The sequence below is a fragment of the Podarcis raffonei genome, chromosome 3, assembly GCF_027172205.1.
Source record: "Podarcis raffonei isolate rPodRaf1 chromosome 3, rPodRaf1.pri, whole genome shotgun sequence".
NCBI classification, from domain to species: Eukaryota; Metazoa; Chordata; class Lepidosauria; order Squamata; family Lacertidae; genus Podarcis; species Podarcis raffonei.
In genome coordinates, this window is record NC_070604.1 from 71,672,339 (window position 1) to 71,699,229 (window position 26,891).

At 42.4% G+C, this 26,891-nt stretch overlaps 3 protein-coding genes across 14 annotated transcripts in view; 1 reads left to right on the plus strand and 2 right to left on the minus strand.

Moving 5' to 3' along the window:
* The window catches only part of PNLDC1 (PARN like ribonuclease domain containing exonuclease 1), a 46,704-nt gene that overhangs the window by 17,295 nt on the left and 2,518 nt on the right, over positions 1 to 26,891 (plus strand). For 2 of the 6 annotated variants that reach the window (XM_053382308.1, XM_053382310.1), the window contains exons 18-19: positions 813 to 894; positions 1,423 to 2,632. In XM_053382308.1, the coding sequence (XP_053238283.1) occupies positions 813 to 894; positions 1,423 to 1,668 (328 nt within the window). In that variant the 3' untranslated portion in view covers positions 1,669 to 2,632. Of the gene's footprint in view, positions 1 to 812; positions 912 to 1,422; positions 2,633 to 5,079; positions 5,305 to 24,155; positions 24,222 to 26,891 lie in introns of those variants that run through there. The other 4 variants (XR_008329583.1, XM_053382309.1, XM_053382311.1 and 1 more) reach the window with 4 other exon arrangements.
* LOC128410716 (mas-related G-protein coupled receptor member H-like) lies at positions 2,271 to 5,205 on the minus strand. The gene is made up of 2 exons (XM_053382327.1): positions 5,095 to 5,205; positions 2,271 to 3,240 (listed from the first exon to the last, which is right to left on the minus strand). The coding sequence occupies exon 2, from the start codon at positions 3,204 to 3,206 to the stop codon at positions 2,271 to 2,273; it is 936 nt and encodes a 311-aa protein (XP_053238302.1). The 5' UTR covers positions 3,207 to 3,240; positions 5,095 to 5,205.
* LOC128410713 (mas-related G-protein coupled receptor member H-like) lies at positions 10,001 to 25,970 on the minus strand. Of its 7 annotated transcripts, XR_008329584.1 has the most exons (4): positions 14,029 to 14,159; positions 12,198 to 12,434; positions 10,615 to 11,080; positions 10,001 to 10,243 (listed from the first exon to the last, which is right to left on the minus strand). XR_008329584.1 is itself a non-coding variant. In XM_053382318.1 (3 exons), the coding sequence occupies exon 3, from the start codon at positions 11,065 to 11,067 to the stop codon at positions 10,102 to 10,104; it is 966 nt and encodes a 321-aa protein (XP_053238293.1). In that variant the 5' UTR covers positions 11,068 to 11,080; positions 12,198 to 12,434; positions 20,106 to 20,326; the 3' UTR covers positions 10,001 to 10,101. The 7 variants fall into 7 exon arrangements, 5 of the variants coding, with proteins under 5 accessions (XP_053238293.1, XP_053238292.1, XP_053238291.1 ...); XR_008329585.1 differs by having other exon boundaries at positions 10,001 to 10,772; positions 14,029 to 14,158; XM_053382318.1 differs by lacking the exon at positions 14,029 to 14,159 and adding an exon at positions 20,106 to 20,326 and having other exon boundaries at positions 10,001 to 11,080.

Sequence of the window (26,891 nt, forward strand, 5' to 3'; positions counted from 1 at the left end):
GGGGGGCAGGATGGCACAGGAAAGGCGGACATTGCAAATTGCCCTAACCTGGGTTTGTACAGGGGTTGATCTTGGGAGCGGCCAGGAGGTATTCTCTTTATTTTTTATTTCGTTTTCCCCCAAAGTTGTAGAAGCGTATAAACAAAACCATCACACACCTCCTCTTTGGTTGTGGGCTCGAAAGTGGGAAGAGAAGGGCCCTTTTTGTTTTTTTTTTCTTAATAATGATAATAATAATAAATTATTTATATCCCGCCCTCCCCAACCGAAGCCGGGGTCAGAGCGGCTAGCAACAGTAAAAGTAACACAGTTTACATAAAATCACAATCAATTAATAGAAAATACATTTTAAAATCAATTCATTCTAAAATAAATTCAGAATCAAATTAATGGCAACCATTGGGCTAGAGTTCTGTGAGGATTACCAAAGGAGGGGGGTCAGACAGTGCCTCGGCCAAAGGCCTGGTGGAACAGCTCTGTCTTGCAGTCCCTACAGAAAGATGTCAAGTCCGGCTGTAAATAGGGGGAGAAAGAGGGTGTGTAGGTAGATGGAGCCTGCCCTCCCTCATGGCAGACAGTCAACATGTGGCCTTGAGAGTTGCAAGAATAGGGATGAGTGACTGTGTGTTTAGGATGTATTGTCCATAAATAAATGGCAGGTGGGAGGGAATTGTCCGGTGAAAACAGCAGTTGGGTCAACAGATTTACAGCTTCAAACAGCACCAGTTTGGGTCCAGAAGCTAATTTTTGGCTATCAGATCATTCTTCTTCTTTGTAGGTCAAAGTTGTACTTTTCTTAATTATTCTTACAGTGTCAGAATGGTTTTGAGAGAATATAAAAATCACCCCAACATGCAGATTTCCCCATACCACCACTGGAGGCATTCTCCACAAGTGAATTTCTTCCTTCAGTAAGTAAAGTTAACTTTATACATAATCTCATTTTTTATTATTATTAATAGAGGCCTTGATGAAACTTAGCTTTTAAAAGTTATATCTCCCCCCACCCACCCAAAAGTGAGGGAAGAGAGACTGAAAGAAATCCCTTCCTATTCTTGACAGTTCAGAGCATGGATCTGGGTATAGTATAATACATGTAGCACTCTATATCTGTACTCAGTTTTATTTTCAGTACTTTAGGAGGTGGGACACAAAAACTGAGGTGATGATTAGGGGTGTCTGGAAAAGGTACATTTTCTGGACTTTTTTTTTTTAAAAAAGAACTGTTTTTATTGATGGTTTTGATATTTCTTGTGAAGTGCTTAAAGGTTTTATTACAATCAAACAGTATATAAATTTTGGTATAAAAATAGACATTGGAAGTCATGCTTGTGAAAGTGAATATAAAAACAGAGTTGGGGAGGGCTCAAAACGTTGATTGTTGTGGCTGATGTTCTCCTGGATATTCTTCTCTTTTTTCAGAATTTGTGGCGTTGTGACCTCTTGGTCTCTGCTGGCATTCTTCCTTGGAGGACCTGCCAATTATGCTTCATAAGCAATCATCTACTGGAAGCATTTTTATCTGCTGTGTGTCCTTTTCTTCCTCATCATCACTGTAAGCGATACTTACAATATATTAAAATACATTGCATTTCTCTAGTAGTCCCAAACCTATGTGTGGTTCCTAATGTGGGAAGTGCGATGGAAGAGCAGGCCATTGTCAAGTAGCGGATAGGGAGGGGTATATTTCTGTATTAAGATTTTGCTAGAAGACAGTCCATCATTCTCTGTTCCCAGCTGCATCTCAATCTGAATAATTGTGGTCTTTCAAACAGTAGATACCTGCCCATAAATTTTCTCCCTTCCAGGTGCCTTTGATTCCATACTTTTCCTCCTTTCCTCTCTTCCACTATGATCCTTTCTGGTTTTTGTATATATTGGCTACTCTCTGATCCTTCTTTTCTAACTGTGGCTTTTGCCGAAGTTTATGTCGTGATTTGAGATTTCAGTCTCATTCTGTAGTCATCCAATCACTGCAACCCACTGCAAAGTTTTTTTTTGGTAAGGTTAACGTTTTTTTAACCTTCCACAGGTCTACCTCTCCTTCAACGTCCTTGTTCTTGACCCCCTGACATAGCAGAAATGGACAAGTAGCCTCTGGCTCAAATAAAAGATGCAGTTGACTCTGCTGTAGATCTTGGGTGGGTTAGATAGAAGTGATGAACAGCAAGATAAATTATCTGTAATTCATTTATCCTGGAGATTGGAATGCAAGTCAGCACTCCTCTTTATATGAGGAATGTTGTTTGGTTTCTGAGGTGAGGCTATTTTCAAGTCTCCTCTTCGTCTGCTTGTGTTGTTTGTTCTGTGTTTGTTTCATAATTCAAAGCTCTCTCTACAAAAATCTCTAAGGCTTCCCAGGTGTTTTGCCTGCTCCACCATCCAATAGCAAAATATAAAAAAGGGTTGATGCTGCTGGTTATGGAATCAAATAACACAGAGAATGTAAACACTGGTATTTCTACTATATCATCATGCCAGTAGTCTATATGTTCCAAAAGTCTAGCTGACGCATCAAAAATTAGAAACAGAATTACTGTCGCTGCAATCGTCTTGTCGAGCATTGTTTGTGTTTTCTCCTGCTTTTTGATAAAAATGGCCATAGTACAAAAGACCATGATGGGCACAAAAATCAGGAAGTCGGTGATAGCTTCAATTGTTTTTGCAATATCACAAGGGAAAGTGTCTTCATTCATAAGTGCATAGAATCTTGGATAGCATGTAAATTCTTCTACAAAAGATATTACGCATGAGAAGGCCCACAGAATGGCAGACACAATAGCTGAGAGGTTCTCTGGTCTGTGATGTTGACACCAGACAGGGGAAAAAAGTGACAGATACCTTTCAGCACAGAGAGCTGTTAATATATAGAAACTAGAGTTGCGTCCAAGAATATATGTTATCTCTAGAAAACGTGAAGTGTGTGCATTGATAGGAGCTGGTTCTACAAATAATGCAAAATAACTCAATAGATAGAGAATGACAACAAAATCAGCCATAGCCATATTCATGACATACACATTGAACTTATTCTTCTTGATCATATAGCGAAGAAACAAAATGACCATTCCATTTCCAACTAATCCCAAAATGCAGATTGGAATGCATATGATTATCATTGTTTCCTTCGTGTTGCCTTCATTGCTGACGGTCTCCTTCTCTGCATCAGCAGCATGGGCAGATAGATGGTTTTTCTGTTCCAGCATGAGATGATCAGTATGTTCAGTAACTCTCCTCAACCTGCCAACGTGAAACACATTTTGTGTGATTATTAGGTGCTGAAATATTGTAAAAGAGGAGGCAAAGTTTCAAGAGGATCTCCTGTCTGACAAAGACATTTGTGTTATAATGTTCACTAGTATTTGCAGGGAATGATCTCCCTTCCCTTCTTCACTGGATGCTTAATACTCAATTGTTCAGGAGCCTATAAACCTTCAATTTAGGGGACATGGGATATCGTTGAAGTCTACAAAATGTGATGTAGCCTTTCATTGCCTTCTATTGCTACAATAAGCCTTGGCTCTTTAGACACGTCTGATATCTCATAACTCTTGTTCCTGTCATCCAATTCAAGAGAGGCAGTGGATGTGGTAAACCAGTGTTTGGAGCCAGTTCAGGAACAAAACCAGGGACTCAGCTACATTAATAAAGAAACAACAATTTGAATGTGCTATAAACATGCAACACGAGATGGTGCGAGAGAGCAGGAAATTTATATGTGTGTTTTTCCGTTGTTGTTGTTGTTGTTGTTGTTGTTGTTGTTGTTGTTATAAGGGTCTAATTTCTGACTTATTTATAGCATTTCCCCCCCTCTGTGTAGATCCACCCCAGGTTGACAAACTGAAACTTAACATTGTAACTAACATTGTATTATTTCAGCAAGAGGGGTTTCAGATTCATGCAGCATTTTAAAATACCTCACAAATTATTTTAACTGCTCTGATGCATTTGTTAAGGAGAATGTAAGCTGAGTAGTTAATGCACATAACAGTCAGGCATCATGGAGAATGTACACATGATTTGCCCATGAAGAAGGAATTGTGCACATTTCCTAGTTGATATACATAATCTCCGATAGGCCTTGGAAAAATCTGCCTATCACAATAGTTATATGCTTGACTTCCTTTGTCAAGCTGTGGATGTTATGCAGGGTCTTTCCACTAGACAACTGCATGATATGTCTCATTATATCCTTGGAACTCAAACTTCCATTTGTGGATCTTAGCAAGATATACTGGTGTAGCTAATTCATCAGGGCAAACAAAACAGTTTCTGAGTCAAACTCAGGCAAGAAAGCCAGTTAAAATGGATCCATGTAATAGGTGTTTTCCTACAGAGGCTGGAACTGCGCAGTGACAAGGCATTGCGACTTGGTGCTGGTGGTGGTTGCGGCCAGTCTCAGAGTCCGGGAAGAATTTCTTTAGTAGTGGTCTCAGAACCATTTATTTTAAGATTGTTGGAGCCACAGTCCCCTGGTAGATGTAAGAAGAGAAGAGAGGCAGGAACTGAGCAGCCCTGTGGTAGGCTGGATCCATTCAGACACCTTGTACAGCTGGAACTGTACAGTGGCACACAACAGGACTTGACAGCACTGCTCAATACCTCTGTGAAGCACAAGTTTTGTTATACAGACCACTGCTAAACATTTTGAGAGTGTGCAGAGTACACTTGATGATAAGCTCTGCCTGTGTTTAGTCAAGTTCACATTGAGACTTCCCCCTCCCCCTTGGCAATGGCAAACCAACCATTTCATCGCCCTCGGCTCCCTAGCAAACTAGACGACAGATTGTGCCCTACCAAGAATGAAAAGACACTTGGAAGCTATCATATGTATACCCTTTGAACAGAGAGACCAGGGCACCTTCCCAACCTGGTGCCCTCCAGATGTTTTGGACTACAACTATCATCTCTGACTATTGCCTTTGTTGGCTGATGCTGATGGAAGCTATAGTCCAAAATATTGGGAGGCCACCATGTTGTGGAAGCCTGAGCCATAGTATTTTAATGCATCTTTTTATATTATTTTAATACTATTGGTATTTATAATTCCATTTTAATGATTGCCTTTTCTGTTTGTAGCTTGTTCTGTTTTACCTGTGTATGCCGCCTTGAGCCCTGGACTGAGAAAAAAGTGGGACATAAATAAATATTATAATGATGATGATAATGATGATAAGACAGATAATTGAGGCATATTATTTGTGCTGGCTGCTTGTTCACAGGAAGAACAGATCAGTTCAGATATAGCCAGAATTTTCAAACAGGCAAGTTTTCAGAATTCATGCTAAATGAAGAGCTAATGAAACTAATGAAAATCTAAAAAATCAAACTGATGTGAATAACTGCAAGAAATAAAAATGAATACTAGCAAGATTCCAAGGTTCTTTTCAACTTTCTTTGGTTACATTTCCACTCACTATAGGAGTTGTGAAAGCGCGACCCACCTCACTATGATGATGCGTGCTGTATGTAACAAAGAGAATATGAGAATCCCATGACCTCATAGCAACTGTTAACCATAGTCTGGTGATGTCCGCCATGGCATCATTCTGGATCCATTTCAACCTCGCATCTGCTTTGGGTTTGACAGAGAACCTGACTTGATTGTCCAGGTAGATGACTGGTAGAAGACTAGTAGGCAATAACAGCACAGATGTCTCAAAATAGATGTGATACAACATTCCATACTTATTAATAAATATCAGCATTCCGCAGTAGCTGAAGTTTTTGAACCATCTTGGGGGGGGCAGCCTCATGTAGAATGTGTTACATGCTTTACAATCTGAAAGTCATGAGGGCTGCAGCCCTAAACATATTTACTGGGGAGCAAACCCAGTTGAGCAGAATAAGACTTGCTTCCATATAAACATGACCAGGATTATATTGCAAATATGGATGGATAGGTTTCTTTATCCCAGTAGTAGGTACAGTCAGTGTATCAGCCAAGGCTGATAGAGGTACTTCTGTTCCATAGCTATTACTTGGTGTTGCAGGACCCATGTTGTGATAGTGATCACTTCCCCCATCTTCCATCTCAGACACCATGTCCAGGACTGAGGACTGCCATAGTGTGCTGCTTATTACGTAAATAGTTCAAGGTCTAGGGCAGTGGCTCCCAACCTTTTTTGGGCCATGCCCCACCTAAGGACCTCTAATATCCTGATCCCCCCCCCCAATGACATATAATTCTTATTATTCAAAAAGTGAACTCCTATTCACATGGAGGAAGCCTAAAAGGCTATTCACTGTTCATAACTCATTCTTGAATTGCCCCATGTTGGGAACCATGGGTCTGCGGACTCTGCCTCAATGTGTCTGATCACCATTTTATAAAGAGGCGCACCCACCAAACAGCATGAATACAGGAGTATGAGAGAAACTAGTTGTGAGTTAAATTTAAAAAATTAATTTTAGGATGAATGAGGGAACTGATAGATCCAGCAGCACAAAGGATCAACTGTTGAATTAATTTGGATACAAGCAACTGAGCAAGCGGGGGAGGGGGAAACAACTAGCAATCAAAATTTCCATTTCATTCAAGGGAGACAACCAAGTGCTGCGCCAAACAAACTACAATTCATTGGGGGAAACAGGATGACCACAAGAATGCTTTGCATCAAACACCAATCAACATCTGCAATTCTTGTACTCCACCCAATCCCAATCCCTGCTCAAGATAGAGGAAATTACAGTAGCCCGATGAATCAATTATAACTCTTAAGAATTTTTGTCATTTGCTTAAATCTTTCCTCTACACACCTATTGACCTTCCCTCCCGATTTCGGGCTTCTTAATAAAAATACTTTCTTTTTCCTGCAGCTATTAATTGTTAATGTTTTACACATTGTAAGATCTGTACCAAACCTGCTATAGTTTTTAAGTTTCTATAATTCCCTTCAATGTATGCCATAAATTTATTCCAGTCACTAATAAACTTTGTATTTTTTTGGTTTCTTATTTTTTGTGTCAACTTCGCTAATTCAACAAATTCAAATAATTTTGTTTGCCAATCTTTAATCGCTGGGGTATTTGGACATAAAGATTTAAATGAGAAGACAAAGAACTGCAATGAAAAACGGTGTTAACTTTGTGATATGTTTAGATATCCTTTATGAAATTGTTGATTTGTTTTTTCTTTTGGTTATTTAACTGAAATTCAATAAAAAGAAATAAAATATAAAAAAAAGAATTTTTGTCATTTGCAAACATGTTGCTTAAACACTGCGCTGCTCAAAATTCAATGGCAACAGACTAAATTTGCTTAGGATGATTAAACACCCCTACAGCAATTGAGCAAGAATCTAACAAGCGCCATAAATTCCCAAGATCTGTATTCACCAATGCAAACTGAAACAGTCCTGATATCAGAACAGCCATGGCAAGCCTATGAGGTGAAAACCCTTTCATTGCCAACCATTAACATTCTTTTTCTTAGTTTTGCTTCGGGGCAGCCAGTGATGGTAGCCCACGTTATGCTGCGAACAAACCAATCACCCTGCTATTCAGTCTCTGCCGAAACAGAAAAGGTGGTGGTAGGGTTATAAACCAAGGCTGCCAGATGGCTACTTGCTCAACACAGAAAAAAATAATAAGCTCAGGAAAAAAGGGGGAGCTATAAACCCAGGCTCCTAGATGGCTAGTTGAGCAATGCTGAAAAAAATTAACCAAGCTCGTTCCAGGAAAATGTATCACATGACCAATCAGTTCACCTGAAGCACAATAGTGCTTGCAGTAGAGCTCCTCACCAAACCACATGGTGATGGATGGCACACGTGGACCAACACAAAATGGTCCCACTCAGATTCCTTCACGAGCCGACATAAATCCCCATGCAAACCTCAACTGGCAACCGGGAGGCACTCTGAAATCTGGGTGTGAATTTGACTTTGTGGCAATTTAGCTTGGAGCTGCTGGTTGCTGCCACTTGCTCTCCCCACTCCTCGGATGTTTCTCGCTGATCTTCAGCCACTTCTGGCACTGTTGTCTTTGGCCTCTTATAGTGGCCCACACAGCTCCATTTGCAGCAAGATCTGACAAGGAACTATGTGCAAAGGAAGAGGCGGGCCTCATGTGAGGAGCAGACCCAAGTGAAGCTTGCTGTTCAGTGGGGTCCCGTCCACCACTGCATGAGCACCTGTCCCCAAACCGGCTCACCATTGGCCAATTTGTCGGTAGGCTTGGATTCAAACTTCTTCCTGGTGAGTAGGCCCTTTTGGCCTCCCACCTGCCAGGAGCCCTCCACTACAGCAAGTCTGAATCAACCCCTTGTCAGATCTAAAGAAGGAGGCAGATGGCCCACAACACTGCTGCACCTATTACGAGGTAAGTGGACTTACTGAATGACTATGTTGAGAAAGGTCACGCTCAGTTTTTGGTGGCTCAGCCACTTCTGCCCCCACTAATCTGTGGTGATGGGCAGGCTAGATGCAGAGGAACAGTGGGAGGCACCAACTGGGGAACCCAAAGGGAAGAAGACTCTGATCCAGGGGATTCGTTGTGGGACGAGGGAGAGTGGTCAGAGGGAGAAGACTGAGTGGAGGAGTTGTCAGAAACTGAAGAGATAACATGGTGTAGTGAGCAGGAAAGGTCTTATGTCAGAGAGCAATCCAGAATCAGAGGCAGAAGCAAAGGCCGGAGAGGAAGGGAGGGCGAGAGGCAGAGATGAGGCTGATTGCTGAAGAAGCCAGGGGGTCTCCCCCTCCTTCTGTGACCAGCTTGCCTCCCCCTGGGTCACTAAGAACCAGAAGACGTATGAAGAGGGTGGAACAAAGACAAGGCATTGGAGTCTCAGATTGCTTGGGAAGGACCTGGGGAAGCTGGAGACATTTACCGTATTTTTTGCACCATAACACTCACTTTTTTCCTCCTAGAAAGTAAGGGGAAATGTCTGTGCGTGTTATGGAGTGAATGCCTACGGGTGGCAGGGGGGCTCTGCTGCAGTTGTGAGCAGAGGATCCATGGTTCCCCTTCCTTCCCTCCTCCGTGGCTTGCTTTGAAACAGCAAAGCGGGAGAAGAGCCGCTGAGTGGGGAGGAGAGAGGGACAGAGAGCCTGCTTCTTTAAAGGAGCAAAGTGGGAGAGGAGCCGCTTACACGAGTGTAAGCAGCTCCTGTCCGGTTGGTTCCTTTAAAGCAAGCAGGCTCTCTGTCCCTCTCTCCTCCCCACTCAGCTCGCTAAATAGCAGCAAAGTTTTTCAGCTCACTAAGCCTGCTTGCTTTAAAGGAGCAAAGTGGGAGAGGAGAGGAGCCTTCTCCCCTTATACCCCTCTTCTGCATTATTAGCAGCATCCTTCTCCACACACCCCACGCGTGCTCCTTGTCCCTTGAGTGCTTTTCCTTCCCTCCCCACTTAAAACGTGGTTACAAAGCACGGATCCACATGGGTCCTCAGGAATTTTTGCACTGGGTCACCCCAAATTCACAGTCAGATCACATAGCATGTCCATGGCTACAGCTTGCACCAAAAAAAGCACGCACCCACTGTTGCCTCGGGCCACAGTGGTGCAAAAACGTGGTTACAAAGCATGGATCCACATGGATCCTCAGGATTTTTGCATTGGGCTACTCCAAACTCACTGTCAGATCACATGTCTGTGGCCACAGCATGAACCACAAAAATCATACATCCACTATTTTGTTTAGAATATTTTTTTCTTGTTTTCCTCCTCTAAAAACTATGTGCGTGTTATGGTCGGGTGCGTGTTATAGAGCGAAAAATACGGTAGTTAGACTCACTGGGAAGAGTTGCTATGGTCACGAGGCTTGGCCTCCTGAGCTTTTTTGATTCTTGGAGGAGAGTTAACCATGTGAGTTATTGCTGCCCTGCTCCTGGCACCTGCTCTGACATCTGTCACCTCTGCTGTCTAGTTTTGACTATAGTCCTCTACTTTCAGCCCACCTGCTGCCTCTGCCTAGGTAGCCACCCAAAGGAGAGAGTGGCCCTAGTGCCATGCCTAGGTGGGTGTGTTAGAATGAATGTAAAGAACAACCTTAAAGTATTTGAAATAAATTTATTCTGAAACTTGGAAGGAACGTTGTTTTTCTCTCCATAAAACATACACATTTTTTTTTAAAAGAAATTACTTCTGAGGCCAAGGATATTGTCATGCCTGCTCCTGGTCCTCTGCTGTTGGCTCTGATGTGTCTTCAGTATCGTTTAAAGCCTTCTCAAGAAACATATAGAAGGGTTCAAAGCCTTTCTGCCTCTTCCAGTTTCCAACAATGAGGAATACAAAAGGAATGGCGCTGCAGGTACAAGAATCCAGTAACAGACTAATGCTAGTGAACATATAATAATCTATTGCTCTTACCCAAAGTGAAATAATATTAACAAGTCTAACTGGGACAGTAAGCAAAAGAATAAGAATTGCTATGGCCACAATGGTTATGTCAAGTCTTGCTCGATGCTTTGGCTGTGATCTTTGCATTCTGATCCAAATGGCAAAAGAGAAACAGAAAATGCAGGAGGAAAAAATAATGACCTCCATGATGAGTGCCAGCACGCTTGCAGTTCTACAGGTGTTATAAGCCCAAGTACTGAGTGTTGCATAGCAGGAAAAATATTCCACCAGTGACTCTAGGCCAGAAACGAGCCACAAAATCACACACATCATTACCGTGAAATGCTTGGTCCGGCGATGTTGCCACCAGACTGGGAAATAGACAATGAGGAATCTGTCAGCAGTGAGAAATGTTACGACGTATATATTTGTGTCATATGCAAATATATGAAGTATCTCCACTAGACGTTGAATCACTGAAGAGGTTTCCACTCCTGCGAGTAGAAAAGCAGCCACTTCAAGGTTGGACAAGATTACAATAAGGTTTGCAAAGGTCACACTCAAAAAATATGGGCCTAACTTTGGCTTGTTGATCTTGAAGCAGTAAAGGCACAAGACAATTGCATTAGCTATTAATCCAACGATGCAGATGGGAATAGATACAGCCAGCACGTTTAATCTGTAGAAGTATGAAGTTTGCATGTATTTGACAGTATTCCTGCGTGCATCAGTAGTGTGGGAAGACAAGGTGCTTGCCGTTGCCATCATGACATTATTGATGTTTTCCATTTTCCTTCTCAACCTGTGGAAATCAAATACAACTTGTAATTATTAAGGTGCTGATATTTATGTAACAGAGGTAGGATATTCTAGTTGCCTATGTTTCAGCTGAAAACAGCCCAGTTCGAATTTGTGATCTCGCTTGTCTGGCTGCTTTGTACTGGATTGTAAAAGAGGGATATAAGCCTCCATTTGGAGGTACAGTGGTACCTTGGTTTAAGAACAGCCCTGTTTACGAACTATTCAGTTTACGGACTCCGCAAAACTGGAAGTAGTGTCCCAGTTTGCGAACGTTACCTTGGTTTACGAACAGAAGCTGAACGGTGGAAGGGCACCAGCGGCAGGAGGCCTCATTAGGAAAAGTGTACCTCGGTTTAAGAACAGTTTCCATTTAAGAACGGACTTCTGGAATGGATTAAGTTCGTAAACAGAGGTACCACTGTAATGAGAACGTCTGGCCACAACAAAATCTGTTGTGGACTTCCACCCACTCTTTCTACAGAAAGGTCTAGCACATATCACCCCCATGGATATTCCCTAGAACAGGGAGGGAGAGCACATGGCCTTCCAGATCTTGCTGAATTTCAACTCAAATCACCCCTAATCATTGGCCATGTTTGCTGGGGCTGATGGAAGCTGTGGTCAAACAAAATGCGAAGGCTTAAACATTCCCCATCCCTGTCTGGGAAGACCATGTCCTTCAGGTTTGTCTGTTGAAAGCACTGGTAGGCCAGCTAACAGGTGCTGATAGTGAGCCACTCCTTGCCAAAGAATTGTTGAGAGCACATTAAGGGCTCATTTCCACTTGCCCACACTTGATGTCACATATGACTTCAGGTATGGAGACGGTGGGCATGGTTGAGGGGAAATGACCTTGTGGGCCAAATTGGGAACTGTGACAGGGATAATAAGGCCCATGCGTCAGAGACCCCCCTGCTGCCTGGTATAAAGAATGCATTCTCATGGCACATAGTAATCGCTGTTGTGTATTATCCCCCATCCCCAAAGGTAATGTAAAAAGATTAACACAAAGTACTCAGAAGCTCAGCTCATTAATGCAGTGCAGCTCTATTTCATGAGTAGTCTTGATTAAGAAGGAGAAATTAGACAGAAAAAGCTTGGATTTGTTTGATATTTACCTGTGTTTGGTATTACTGTGATTACTGCCTCAGATCTGGTCTTTACGAAATTTCAAGTGACTCATTCAACATAGTTTTGAAGAGGATAGCCAGTTGTTCAACAAAGACTTTAGAAATTTAGAGGGGAATTTGGACTAGGTGCTTTGTTTTTCCTGAGATTCTTAATTCTTTTTTACTTCTTTCTTTGTAAATAGTATCTCCAGAATGGTTAATTCCAAGGTAGCTGAGTATATAGAACTGGAAAGAAATTCAAAAGTTGTGTTATTTCATAGCAATCTAGATTGCTGTTTGTATCCTGACTGCTGTAGGACTCTATAATCTAACATATTATAACAGTAGTTTTGATACTGACTTTTTTAGAATTCTTCAGAGTTTCAAATTGTGTTTGTGTTTCAAATGATAAATGCTGGATAGTGTACCATGGATGTTTTTTTATAACCTGTTTTGCTCTGGATATTCTGTTGGGGAGGGGACTGGTGTGTGCAATCATAGGTAGCAACTAACAGAGATATGGTTTCTGCACTATTGTAATCAAATTGAGAGAGAAAGAATACCATGATTTTGTTATTCTTGTAATGGTTCAAGAAACATTGGACTTACTGCTTCAGTTCTCTGGACGTTAATCCATCCATAGATTCCAGCAGCTTCTGACATTCTGCACACCCATTGGATAGCAGATATTTTTCAAGAATCTAGTTACAAATTTGGCCTCTGCTGGTCAACTGATCCCATATCCCAAGATAATCACAAAATATTGCTCAGACAAATCTTGTTCGGGCACAAGGTGGCACAATTGTATGGAATCTCAAAGTGAGGACACCACTTGTAGAATCCATCAGAGATGGTACTAAGGTCTAGTAACCCCACTGGACCAGGACATTTTCCAATTTCTGGAGTAGTTGCCTTCATGTAGCAGTTGGATGCATAGTCATTATTGCATCTGCAGTACAGGCCTGTTATGTGTCCATGTGACTACTATTCCTTTTCTGTTGTTAAGCTGTTGGGATCGGCAGGAACAACTGGCATTGAGGCCATGGAAGATGTGGTCACATGGGATGATGGCTAGCACAGATACTTTTACATGAAACTTCCTCAACCTGGTGTCCCCAGATGTTGGTCTCCAACTTCAGATTGGCCCAGGAAACATGGCCAAAGGTTAGTGAAGGTGGGAGTTATGGTGAAACAACATTGGGAAGTCACGAAGGAAGGCTTCTCTAAAGGACATCTGAGTGATCCTGGCTTTACCTTCTCTCAGAACTGACTTACATCGTGGATTGGAATCAAAGTGGACTGAGGGAACTCCACCCCACTAAACAATCTTAGCAAAGCACATAGCTATGATGCGTTTTTGCTTCAAGAGACTTATGACTTTCCCATTGTAATATTGGAGAGAAGTGCTGATAGGCAAATGACTAACAGATATCAGTTTTTCTGCCTTTTTAAATCTTCCTCTCTTTGCCCCTCTGCCACTTCCACCAACAAAAAAGGGCAAAGTTGGAGGCATATTATTTGTGCAGTGATCTGCTTAACCAGGCATAGGCAAACTCTGCCCTCCTGAAGTTTTGGGACTATAACTCCCACCATCCCTAGCTTAACAGGACCAGTGGTCAGGGATGATGGGAATTGTAGTCTCAAAACATCTGGAGGGCCGAGTTTGCCTATGCCTGTGCTTAACTATCTGGTCACTGACAGGATACTCAGGATAAATAGGCCACATAGAATCAGAATTAAGTCTGGCAAGTTAATTAGTTAGGTAGTGATGGCAGTAACAAAAATGTAATGGTTACGAATCAAGCTCACAAAAGCAGCTGCAAGACAGAAAAGACAATACCAGTAGATGCACACCAATGTTCATTTCAACCTTCTTTGATCATACTTCTGCTCTGTACAGAAAACATTCCTACAAAGTTGTGACTTGCTTCACTATTGTGAAGTGTAACAAACTGAATGTTGGAATGGATACAGAATGATATCACAGATGAGCTTATGCTCACCTTGGCTAACAATTGCTGTGAGGTCATGAGATTCCAACATTCAGTTTGTTACACAAGTGGCATTTCAAGCCAAAGAGCTGCTTGTGTTGCTTCTAAATCAATTTATATCAGCATGATACTACTTTAAAAACTTAATTCATTTTTTATTTTTTAAAAACATTTAAAATGCAAAACCAAATAAATTTAAAATGCAAAATCAAACAGAGCGATGACTTATATTTCCAGTGAATCTTAGTTTGTGAAGCTCTGCCTTAGTTTGTGAAGCTATATTTATAAGTAAATATAATTGTAGCTGTTGTGTGCTTAAAGCAAACTCTCTGAAGAAAGTACAGTAATATTAATCCACGAAGCAGATTTACTAAAGCCAGTGCAATTATTTCTTTGTACCAGTAAAGCTGTGCTGCTGCTGTGGAAAAAAAACACGAATTCCATTCTAGGGAAAGGAATGGAAAGGAATTATGCTGATACCATAATGCAGTTATACAAATCTATAGCAGGATTGCCACACCTCCAGAATCTTCCAGACATAGCCATGCTGGTAGTGTAGATTTTGATGAATTTTATTAAAATAAGCTCAACAACTTTTGTGTCTGGATTTTCACTTTTTGAAACATGGCAATCCTAATCTATAGTGTGACTGCATTTGCAATACTGTGTACAATTCAGTCAGTTCACTTCAAAAAGGTTATTGTGGAATTGGACACCGTTCAGGAACAGTTCAGAAAAGGGCAATGGAAGTGACCAAGGAGGTGGTGTGAGTTAATCTGTGAGTAAAAGTGCAGCTGGATAAGGCTATTAATGGAGGATAAGGCTATTCATGGCTCCTAGCTACATGTCTGTGTTCTGCCTTCACTGTCAAGAGACAATATGCCTCTGGCTACTAGCTGGAAACGAGTAGGGGAGAATGCTGCTGTGCTTATGCCTTAACTTGAAGGCTTCTCCCACGCACCTGGCTGGCTTCCATGAGAAGGGGCTGAGATGGGGTGTGGGCCTGATTCAGAAGGCTCAATTTATGTCCTTACGTTTTTAACAGTCTCAGATATCTGAAGAGTAGTATTGCTAATTCCCCAAAATGAGCCTTTTTGTGAATACGCATGGACAACACACATTTACAGTGGAACTTCAGTTTTCGAACGTCTCTGTTGTCGAACGTTTCGGCTTTTGAACGCCGAAAACTGGGAAGTAACTGCTTCGGCTTTTGAATGATTTTCAGAAGCCGAACATGCCACATGGCTTCCATTTTGAGTTTCCCTGTTGTACTGAGGATTCCGTATTCAGTTTTCGAGTTTTGAATGTTTTGGAAGTCGAACAGTCTTCCAGAACGGATTACTTTCGAAACTATACATGCAAATGTGTGTATAGATACAGGAGCAGAACTGATCATAGCATGGCAATGGAAGTGTTACGGTGAGCACCTGTACTTAAGATCTTATCCCTGCAGCAGTGATAACACCAAGAGGTCTCTTTCTTTCCACTGGGCTTCCAGACTCCTCACTTTCATCCTCTGTTGCCACTCCTAACATCTTTTTCATATTGATTGCTTGCCCTTCTCAACTGTCTGATCGTCTTGTCCACACTTTTGCTCTCCCTTGAGGACCTTTACTAAATGACCACATTGAGAAATGGTGATCACTGTCAGTCTTTGGTGGCTCAGTCACCTTTGCCCTCTAGTTTTGACTAGAGTCCTCTACTTTCAGCCCACCTGCTGCCTCTGCCTAGTTGGCCATCCAAAGGAGAAAGTGGCCCTAGTGCCACACCTAGGTGGGTGTATTAGAATCAATGTAAAGAACAACCTTAAAGTATTTGAAATAAATTTATTCTGAAACTTGGAAGGAATGTTGTTTTTTCTCCATAGAACATATACATTTTATTTTATTTTTTTAAAAAAATTACTTCTGAGGCCAAGGATATTGTCATGCCTGCTCCTGGTCCGCTGCTGTTGGCTCTGATGTGTCTTCAGTATCCTTTAAAGCCCTATCAAGAAACATACAGAAGGGTTCAAAGCCTTTCTGCCCCTTCCAGTTTCCAACAATGAGGAATACAAAAGGAATGCTGCTACAGGTACAAGAATCCAGTAACAGAGCAGTGGTCGTCAACAGATACCAGTTCATTGATTCCACCCAATATGAAACAGCATGAAGTAATCTAGTTGGGACACTGAGAATCAGAATCAGAATAGCTATGACTACAATGGTGATGTCAAGTCTTGCTAGAGGCTTTTGCTGTGGTCTTCGACTTCTGATCCAAATGGCCAAAGCGAAGAAGAACAAGCTGGGGGAAAAAACGATGGCTTCCATGATGACTTCCACTATATTTGCAATTGTACAGATGGCAGTGTTAACATTAACGGTTACATATCTTGGATAGCAGGAAAAATATGCCATAAGTGACTCCAGGCCAGAAAGCATCCACAAAATTGCACACAATGAGACAGAGAAATCTTTGAACCGGTGATGTTGCCACCAGACTGGGAAATAGACAGTGAGAAACCTTTCAGCGGCGAGAGCTGTGAAGATATATAAGGTGGTATCATATGCAAAAATATGAAGCATCTCCATTACACGTTGGACTACTGTAGGGGTTTTCATGTCTCCGAGAAAAAAAGCAGCCACTTCAAGGTTGCACAAGATTATAATAAGATTTGCAAAGGTCACATTTAAAAAATATGGGCCTAACTTTGGCTTGCTGATCTTGCAGCAGTAAAGGTACAAGACAATTGCATTAGCTATTAATCCACCAATGCAGACGGGAACAGATGCAATCAGCATATTTAATCTGAAATAGTATGAAGCCTCCATGTATTTGGCCATTTTCTTGGGTGCACCAGCAGTGTGGGAATACAAGGTGTTTGCTTTTGCCATCATGACATTATCAATGTATTCCATTTTTCTTCTCAACCTATAGAAATCACATATAATTTGTAATTATTAAGGTATTGAGTTTTTCAGTATTCCACTTCCCAAAATCTGGCAGAGAATTGCCAATTTTGAATTTATTTATGCTCTCCCTTGTTTGGCTGCTTGTAATAGGCGGATATCAGAATTCATCCCCCACCCGCCATGAGGAACGGCTGCAGCGTTCAGGACTTTTTAGTTTAGCAAAAATATGAGTAAGGAGTGACTTAAGTGACTCAGTTAATATAATTGGGGGGGGGACGGACCATTTTTTCCCAAGCAAAATCTTAGAAAATTCAGAGATGAATTCATATGAATGCTTAGTTTAAGTGGGACAAAGCACTATCCTATGGTAGAATACTCAAAGTAAGAATTTGAAAATAGCTGTTGCTGTTGCTGATACTGATTCCACCTTCCCTTGTCAGAGACATGGCTCCTTCTTGCCTCCCTCCGTCCCCGGCAGCCGCCCCCTTCCCCGATCGGGAAAGCCATGCTAAGTCCGCCTCCTCTCTTTCATTAGCATCATGCTAAGTCCGCCTCCTCTCTTTCATTAGCATCGTGCAGACCTCTCCCCTGATGATCTCTCCCAGCAGCTCCATATAGATGTTAAAAAGCATGGGGAAGAGGATGGAACCCTGAGGGACCCCACAAGTGAGAGCCCAGGGGTCTGAAACTCATCCCCCATCACCACTTTCTGGACACGGCCCAGGAGGAAGGAGCAGAACCACTGAATAACAGTGCTCCTAGCTTCTCTAGATGGTGCAGAAGGATGTTATGGTCAATGGTATCAAAGGCTGCTGAGGGATCCAGCAGAACTAGGAAACAGCTTTTCCCACTGGAGATCATCAACCAGCGTGACCAAGGCAGTTTCAGTCCCATGATGAGGTCTGAATCCCAATTGGAAGGGATCCAAATGGGCCGCATCCTTCAGGCGTGTTTGGAGTTGTTCAGCAACCACCCGCCCAATCACCTTGCCCAAAAATTGGGAGATTTGAGACTGGGCAATAGTTGGTCATATTAGCTGGGTCTAAAGATGTTTTTTTAAGAAGCGGTTTAATAACTGCCTCTTTTAGTGTGGCTGGGAAGGCTCCCTCACAGAGGGAAGCATTCACCACCCCACAGAGCCCATCGCCCAGCCCTTCCCGGCTCGCTTTTATTAGCCACGATGGGCAAGCATCATGGAGACAGGTGGTCGGTTTCACTTGCCTAAGCAGCATGTTCACATCCTCAGAGGTAACAGATTGGAACTGATTCCATGCAACTTGATTAGACAGGACTCTAGCATTTCCCCACTCCGGCCCTGCTCCCATGGTGGAGTCTACCTCTTTCCAAAACTGAGAGACTTTATCTGCAAGAAACTTTGCAAAATCATTGCAGGAGATATTGGGGTCTTTTCTAGGCCCCGATGGCAAAGGTGGTTCTGTTAAATTGCGAACCACCTGAAAGAATCTCCTGCTGCTACTTTGCTACTTTCTGCATATGCAATAGAGGTGGTAAAGAAAGTCCTCTACCCCATCGTTATTGCCACTTGGTAGGCTCAACACTGAGCTCTAACCTGTTTCCAGTCCAATTCAGAATGAGTTTTCTGCCACCGGTGCTCTACCCATCTCAGCAATTGTTTCATCGCCCTCAGCTCCAGGGAAAACCACGGGGCTGTCCGGGCTCCATGTAATCGGAGAGGGCGCTTCGGAGCCAAACAGTCAATAGCCCTGGTTAACTCCACATTCCAGCGGGCCACCAGGGAATCAGCTGAAAGGCATCAACTTGGGATAAAACATCCCCTACCACTCTCTGGAAGCCAATTGGATCCATTAAGTGGTGGGGGCGGACCATCCAAATCGGTCCCACCTCCCTGCAGAGGGGATGGGTCGCGGAGAAGTCCAGTTGCACCAGGAAGTGATCTGACCATGGCACTTCTTTAGTTTTGCTTTTACTTAGTGTCAGATCACTAACATCCATAGAGGTGAACACCAGGTCCAAGGCATGTCCGCGGTTATGAGTTGGGCCAGACTTATTCAGGGACAGCCCCATGGAAGCCATGCTTTCCATGAAGTCCCGAGCAGCCCCTTGTAAGGTTGTGTCGGCATGGATGTTAAAATCCCCTAGGACAACCAAACTAGGTGTCTCCAGGAGAACATCCGCCACGACCTGAAGCAAGTGTGGGCCCCGCTCCCTGATGCTAGGCCTTTTCCCATCTGGCCTAGGGATGGGACACTTGCTTCCTCCACACTCACAGCAGCCGCAGTAAGGCATTTTAAGGTACAGTGGTACCTCGGGTTACATACCCTTCAGGTTACAGACTCCGCTAACCCAGTAATATTACCTCAGGTTAAGAACTTTGCTTCAGGATGAGAACAGAAATCGTGCTCTGGCGGCACAGTGGCAGCAGGAGGCCCCATTAGCTAAAGTGGTGCTTCAGGTTAAGAACAGTTTCAGGTTAAGTACGGACCTCTGGAACGAATTAAGTACTTAACCTGAGGTACCACTGTATATGTATTTTAAGATTAGCAACTGCTGACTTCAACGAAATGCTGAGCAGTTGCAAAAACAAGCTAACTCCACTTGGAGGCCTTTCATATATTGCCTGAGCAAAATGGATTCCAACAAAAATGCAGTTTAATAGGTCAATAATAAAAGTTTCGCCTTCACCCCTTCTCCCTCGTTAGCAGCAGCTAGAATTTTAATATTTTTGTTATGGGGAAAATAAAGTTTCAGTAGCATAATAGAACATAATCTCGTAACTTTTCCTTCAGGGTTTTTTTTTTTTTTTTTTTTGCAATAACAGATATAAGATTTTCTGCCTTTTCTCATTGCCCCTCTGCCATTCCTACCCATCACAAAAGTACAAAGGCTAGGTATATATTATTTATGCAGTAACTGCTTAAAGATCTGATCGCTGATTGGGTTCTCTTTGGAGAAATAGACCACATACAGTCAGAATTAATTCCTACAAGGCCTGCTAAACAGATAGATGATGAGGGGAACTAGCAGCAATGTGGGTGTTTAAAAATCAAACTCACGTAAGCAGTAGCAAGACAGGAGAGTCAGTACTAATGTGATTGATTGTACTCCAATTTTCATTTCAAACTTCTTTGACCATGCTTCTGCATAATATGACCAGTTCCACTCCTATGAAGTGTGACTTATGTAACAAACTGAATACTAGAATCTCATGACCTCACAACTACTGTCAGGTGCGATATGGTTAGGCTCACGGTGATATCACCTTGTACCTATATACATATAGCTTCAAATGAAGGGAAGGAGACTGCTTTGATTTCCCTGGTAGATGACGTGTACCTGGAGAGAGTATTTATTTATTTATTTATTTATTTATTTATTTATTTATATTTATCAAATTTATATACCGCCCTATACCTGGAGATCTCAGGGCAGTTCACAGAACAGAGTGACCTCATTTCATCGGCACCGACTCCTAGGGGCCAAGGCAGTTTCAGCCCCCCAAATGTATATTTTGAGGGGGCTGGGGTGTTTGGCCCCACCCCGGCTCCTTGCCACATTTCATAATGTCACACCAGCCAGCCACCCCCATCCACTGGAGAAGCCAGCGCCTCTGCCTCATTTGTTATCTCAGTCTTCCGGAGATCTTTTCATATCATCAGTCATCGTAACCTCTTCAACGGTCTGGACTGGTTCCGTTCCTGAATGGTGGAGAGATACCAGAAAGTGGGACTGGAGCCACTCCTTGCATGGTTTCTAAAAAAGTTTTGAAGGCTTCCATTTCCACCCAGGGAAGGGAAACAACTTTCTTACGGTCCACATATTGCACATGGAAATTCTCTAACCTCTCAGCCACAGCAGAAGACAGGAGAACGATGCATAGTGGAGCATTTGTCCTTAGCCCTAGCTCAGAGACCTAGTCAGGGTTACAAGCCCTGCCCAACTAAAAAGGCCACAATATTCTTTAAATTAAGGTCCAAAAGCCTAGGAGTGGGGGAGAAAAGTCTTTGCCTGGCACCTACAACTAGATAAGAATGGTTTCAGTTGTGCTTTCCCAGACAGAGCATTTCCCATGCAGGGACAGAGCATCACTGAGAAAGGCCTGCTATCTTCTTGCCACCTTCCAAACCTTCCATGGAAGGGGCATATGAGGAAAGGCTGCAGATAATGAGCTCTGGGAGCCTCTGGCAAGATCTTGGACAGCTTTGTGAAATCTTGTGAGAACTTCCAGGGCCTGCAAGAGAGTCTCCCAGAGCATGGTAAGCAAGGTTGAGAGCTTAAAATCTCTCTCTGTGCCTGGTTTTCCCACCACAGAAGGAGCTTTTAAGTTATCCACCTTCTAACCAGATTCTGGGAAGCCTTCCTACAGGCTCTGGGGAGAACTCTCTCTCTCTATATATATGTGTGTGTGTACATTTTTATTTTCAATTACAATTCAATAACAGCCTCATTATAAGAATACCAATTTACAATACAATTATTATTACCAATCATTCAAATACTGATAATTTAGATAAAGATTGATGGCTTGATAATTTGCTTTAATTCTACATTCAAAATCTTATTAATTTCCATTACATTCTGATCATAATAACAATCCCTTATACAACAACTGCTGTATTAAAATAACCATTACATTCTGATGATAATAACAATCCCTTATACAACAACTGCAGTATTAATAACTTCTATTCATGTTGACACATTAAATGATTTATAAAACTGCAAGCGAGGAACTCAAACTATCTTTTTTCTTCCTGTGTGTGGCAATTGTTCTGTCCATTGTGTTTCTTCCTGTCCTTGTAAGATGTTATGTCTCTCTTTCCCCCCCTCCCCCCGGTTGTTGCTGTTATCTGTCATGCCTTGGACGGAGCTGATATCCCATTATTGTTCCAGAAATTTCTCCATCGCTCCGTCCCGTGCTTCATTGCTTTGCAACTTTAAAAACAGCTGCAAAAGTCACTCTGTCCCAATAAATAACCTGTTCTCACCATTTTTCCTCTCAGCCTGGGAAGAAGAGTGGTCTGTCGAACTGCAGATGACTCAATAATGAACCTTATCAATTCCTTGGCAGTTTGCAGACTCCTTTCATCCTTCTGTCCAACTGAGGATATATGAGCAATTATACTTCCAATTAAATTAAATTCCAAGTCCTCTTATAAATAAATTCCAAGTCACTCCATAAATAATAAAGGGTGAGGAAGAGTCAGCTCTAAGTTTCCATTGTAAACCTTTTGCAAAATAGAACTTCCCTCCCTTTTTCCGTTTTTTAAATACACACAGTTCCATTTAATGTTATATTCCATATGTATAATCCAATTTCTTCCATCCTTGCTTGTACAAATATAATTTGAACTAACATTCAGAGGAGGTTGCCAAATCATAAATGTAGAGAACTTTAAATAAAGAAACTATAGGTTCCCCTCCCCACAACTTTTACACCTAATGAAGTCTTATCTCGAGTTCAAACCTTAAAGTCCTTGCAGTTGGTTTTGTTCCACAGTTTGTGATCTCATCTCTTCTAGCACGTTCCTGTACTTTAGTCCAATTAAGTTCTAATGAACAGGAGAACCTCTGCTTCTTAATGGCAGCATTGGAGGGTTTTCACCAGGCAAAGTGATTTTCCACTCAGCGCCTCCCTGCCCCCACATTCCATGTCAGAGCAAGAGCCAGGTACTGAGACAGACTGCGAGTGAAGCCCATTTTCCCCATCCCTGGGGGGGAATTTGCAAGGAGAATTACCCTCAATCATCCTTGTTTTTCCTTTGCCAATGATCTCCTGCTGTCGTGGGGTCTGGTTCCATTAAGGCAGAGCGGAACCGGAAGCTGGCTCGGGAGATCTTGTGAGATCTCACAAGATCTTGAACGGCTCCATGAGATCTCACCAGAACCTTCATAGGGAAGGCAAAGCCTGCTCGGCCCTCCAGCTTCAGAAAGGTTGGGGGTGCTCATGCAGGGATAATTCTGGGGTAGTTTCAACTATATATAATTTTAGTTTTATGTGCAACCCCCAGAACGCACCCCCCCCCATGTTGTGGGTCAACTGTACTGCCTAATATTTTGAAAATCTCTAAGTGGTGTCATGTCTGTCTGTCTGTCTGTCTGTCTGTCTGTCTATCTAATATTAAAACAAAAACGCAAACCTAAAACCAGTAAAGCAACAGTAAAAACACAAAAGTCATATAAAAGCAAGCATACAGAAATCCAGAAGTTTCAGGCACATAAAACAAATTGCATGAGTTGGGGAAAATATGTACATGCAGATGTTTATATGAACAGATCTGGCGGCAGCATGGTTAGCCTATGGGAGATACCATGGTGAGCTCTTGCACTTCAAAATGTTCCGTTCAGCATTGACAACACCAGGCTACTTCTCTAGCATTTGCTTCAAAGGTTTTCCTCAGAGATGTATGTACTGGATGCTGTTCTCAGTTATTCCAGATATACTTATATATCCACCAACACACTTCTTTTCTCTGGGCTTCCTGGCTTCTCGCTTTCCTCTTCTATTGCCCATCCACCTCATGAAGCTGTGATAGCTCAGTTGGTAGAGCATGAGACTCTTAATCTCATGGTTATGGGTTCAAGCCCCACGTTGAACAAAAGATTCTTGCATTGCAGGGGGTGGACTGTATGACCCTCGTGGTCCCTTCCAACTCTACAGTTCTCTGATTCTATCTGACCTCCTTTTCATAGTGGTTGTCTGTTTGCCTTTTTCCGCTGTCCAGTTACCTTGACTGCACTTTTGCTTCCTTTGTAGGATCCCTGCTTATTGACCACACTGAGAAATGTCAAAATCGGTGTTTGGTGGCTCAGTCACCTCCGCCCTCTGATTTTGACCCTCAGCCCACCAACTGGCTCTGCATAAGAAGCCATCCGGACTGGAGATTGCCCTAGTATGGGGCCTAGATGGGTGCATTAGAAATAATGAAGACAACATCAAAGCATTCGTAATAAATTTATTCTGGAACTGTGAAAGAATGTCCATGTTTTTCTATAATCATCTGATGCGGGGGTTGGGGGGGGGTTGGCTTCTGATGCCAGAGATATTTTCAGGCTTCCACCTCATCTGTTTTGGTTGACTCTGGCATGTTTTTTGTATCCTCCAGTGCTCCCTCAAGTAACATATGGAAGGACTTTAAGGCTTCCCACCTCTTCCAGCATCCAACAATAAGGTACACAATAGCAATGGCACTGCAGCAGATTGAATCCAGTAACACAGTAATGATTTTCAATGTATTCAAATCTACTGAGAGTTTCCAAAATGAAAAAGTAAATGTAGCTCTGGTTGGGACATTGAAGATAAGAATCACTGTTGCTATGGCCACAATGGTAATGTCAAGTCTTTCTCGAGGCTTTTGCTGTGATCTTAGGGTTCTGATCCAAATGGCCAAAGAGAAAAACAACACGCTGGATGGGACAAGAACCACCTCAGTTATTAAGGATATTATACTTGAAGTTCCACATTGAGATTCAAATTCCCTAGCGGTTATGAAGAATTTTGGGAAGCAGAAAAAAAAGTACAGAAGTGACAGATTGCAAGACAACACCCATAAAATCACACACAGTATGGTTGAGAAATACTCAGACCGGTGATGTTGCCACCAGACTGGGAAATAGACAGTGATGTACCTTTCAGCAGTGAGAGCTGTAAAGATGTATAAATTGGTGTCATAGGCACATATATAGAGCATCTGGATTAGACGTTGAATTGGAGAAACTAGACGTACATTTATAGAATATAGAAAAGCAACTTCAGCACTGCAGAAGCTTGTCAGAAGATTTGCAATAGTAAGATTTAAAAAATAGGGGGTTAAGTTAGTGTGTTTGATCTTGTAGCAGAAAAGCCAAAAGACAATTACATTCGCTATGAATGCAAAGATGCTGACTGGAATAGTTGCAATAAAAACGGTTCCAAGCTCCTTGGAAAGTCTGTAGGGATTCTTGGTTACACCAGCAGAGCTGGAAGGCGATACGCTTTCTTCTGGTATCACATTATCAATATAAGCTATTATTCCATTCAACCTGTCAAAATCAAACATAACTTACAGTTACTATTAAGGTACCTAGATTTTGTAATAGCCGTAGGAAAACTTCAAATGATCACCTGTCAGGCAAGGATGTTCTTGTTATTAGATTCTACTCCCACAATTTTTGGCAACTGGAGGGAATTAAGAGAATGGGATAAGGATCTTACCAGTAACTGGCTGGTGGGCATAGACGTCTAGGGACCTGTAGGTCAAGAGGAGGCTTTCCCTCTGAATTTCTTTGCTCCCTTTGCCAGACTTGGGCTGAGTAATACTCAAGCAAATGAGAATAAGAAGTCAATGCTTTTGGAGAGAGTAAAACAAAGAGTCTTGTTGCGCCTTAAAGATTTATATTGTGGCATAATTTAGATTTGATGAAGTCAACTCTAGACCATGAGAGTTTCTGCTATGATAAACCTGTTAGTTTTTAAGGCAGCACAAGACTCTTTATTATTTTTGCTGCAACAGCCTCTTATGACTAACCCTTTGCCATATTGGGGGAGGGGGAGAAAAATATTCACAGGCAAGTGGCTGTCTGAATTTCTGCCTTTTCTCTCCTCTTCCCCTTTTCATTCCTTTGCAACCATCACAAAATATGAAGGGTGGCCATATACTTTTATGCAGTGATCTGCTTCACAATTTTATCACTGAATGGATGTTGTTGGGAGAAGCAAGTAGAGGTACCCCAAATTATCTCTGGCAAGTTCCTATAAAGCCTGTTAAGCAGACTTGATGAGACTAACATGGATATAGATGTTGAGAATCACACTGACGTAAGCAGCTGCAAAGCAGAAAAGTCAATACTAACATAGTTGCACTCCAATTTTCGTTTCAACCTTCTTTTCTCATACATCTTCCTCTCACAGTAATAGAATTCTGCAAAGATGTGACCAAGTGCCACTATTATGAAGTGTTGCTTGTGTAACAACTGAATACAAGAATTTCATGACCTCATAGTGACTGTCAGCCACAATATGATTAAACTCACATACGGTACTTCTCTGTACCTATTTAAATCTGGCTTCAGATCAAGGAAAGAGACTGCTTTGATTACCCTGGTATATGACCTGTACCTGGAGAGATAGGGTAGTGTGACTTGATTTATTATCTCAGTTCTCTTTCTGCCCTGCCATACTAAATGACCAAGTTCGTTCCAATGCACGAAGGGTATTATGTGGCCCCTGTAGTGGTGCCAATTCCACCGATCAAAGCTGTCAAGTGGCACATGTAAGAAAAAGCGATCTTGTAGGTAAACTGATCCCAAATTATTAAGGGCTATGTATATGTATATATGGGACATGGGTGGCGCTGTGGGTTAAACCACAGAGCCTAGGGCTTGCCGATCAGAAGGTCGGCGGTTCGAATCCCCGTGACGGGGTGAGCTCCCATTGCTTGGTCCCAGCTCCTGCCCACCTAGCAGTTCGAAAGCACATCAAAGTGCAAGTAGATAAATAGGTACTGCTCCGGTGGGAAGGTAAACGGCGTTTCCGTGCGCTGCTTTGGTTCGCCAGAAGCGGCTTAGTCATGCTGGCCACATGACCTGGAAGCTGTACGCCGGCTCCCTTGGCCAGTAAAGCGAGATGAGCGCCGCAACCCCAGAGTCATCCACGACTGGACCTAATGGTAAGGGGTCCCTTTACCAACGTATACCAACAGTAACCTGGACTGGTAGCAAATCGGCAAACAGTGCAGATCTCTGAGCACAGGTGTTATATGCTGACAAGGCCCTTTCCTGTCAGCAATCATGCTGCAGCATTCTGCACTAGCTGCAGGTTCCAAATCAAGCACACGGGAAGACCCACATACAGCACATTGCAG

Bases quoted from the DNA above. Each gene is read 5' to 3' on its own strand.
- LOC128410716 (XM_053382327.1), bottom strand. From the start codon at position 3,206: ATGCTGGAACAGAAAAACCATCTATCTGCCCATGCTGCTGATGCAGAG.
- LOC128410713 (XM_053382315.1), bottom strand. From the start codon at position 17,076: ATGGAATACATTGATAATGTCATGATGGCAAAAGCAAACACCTTGTAT.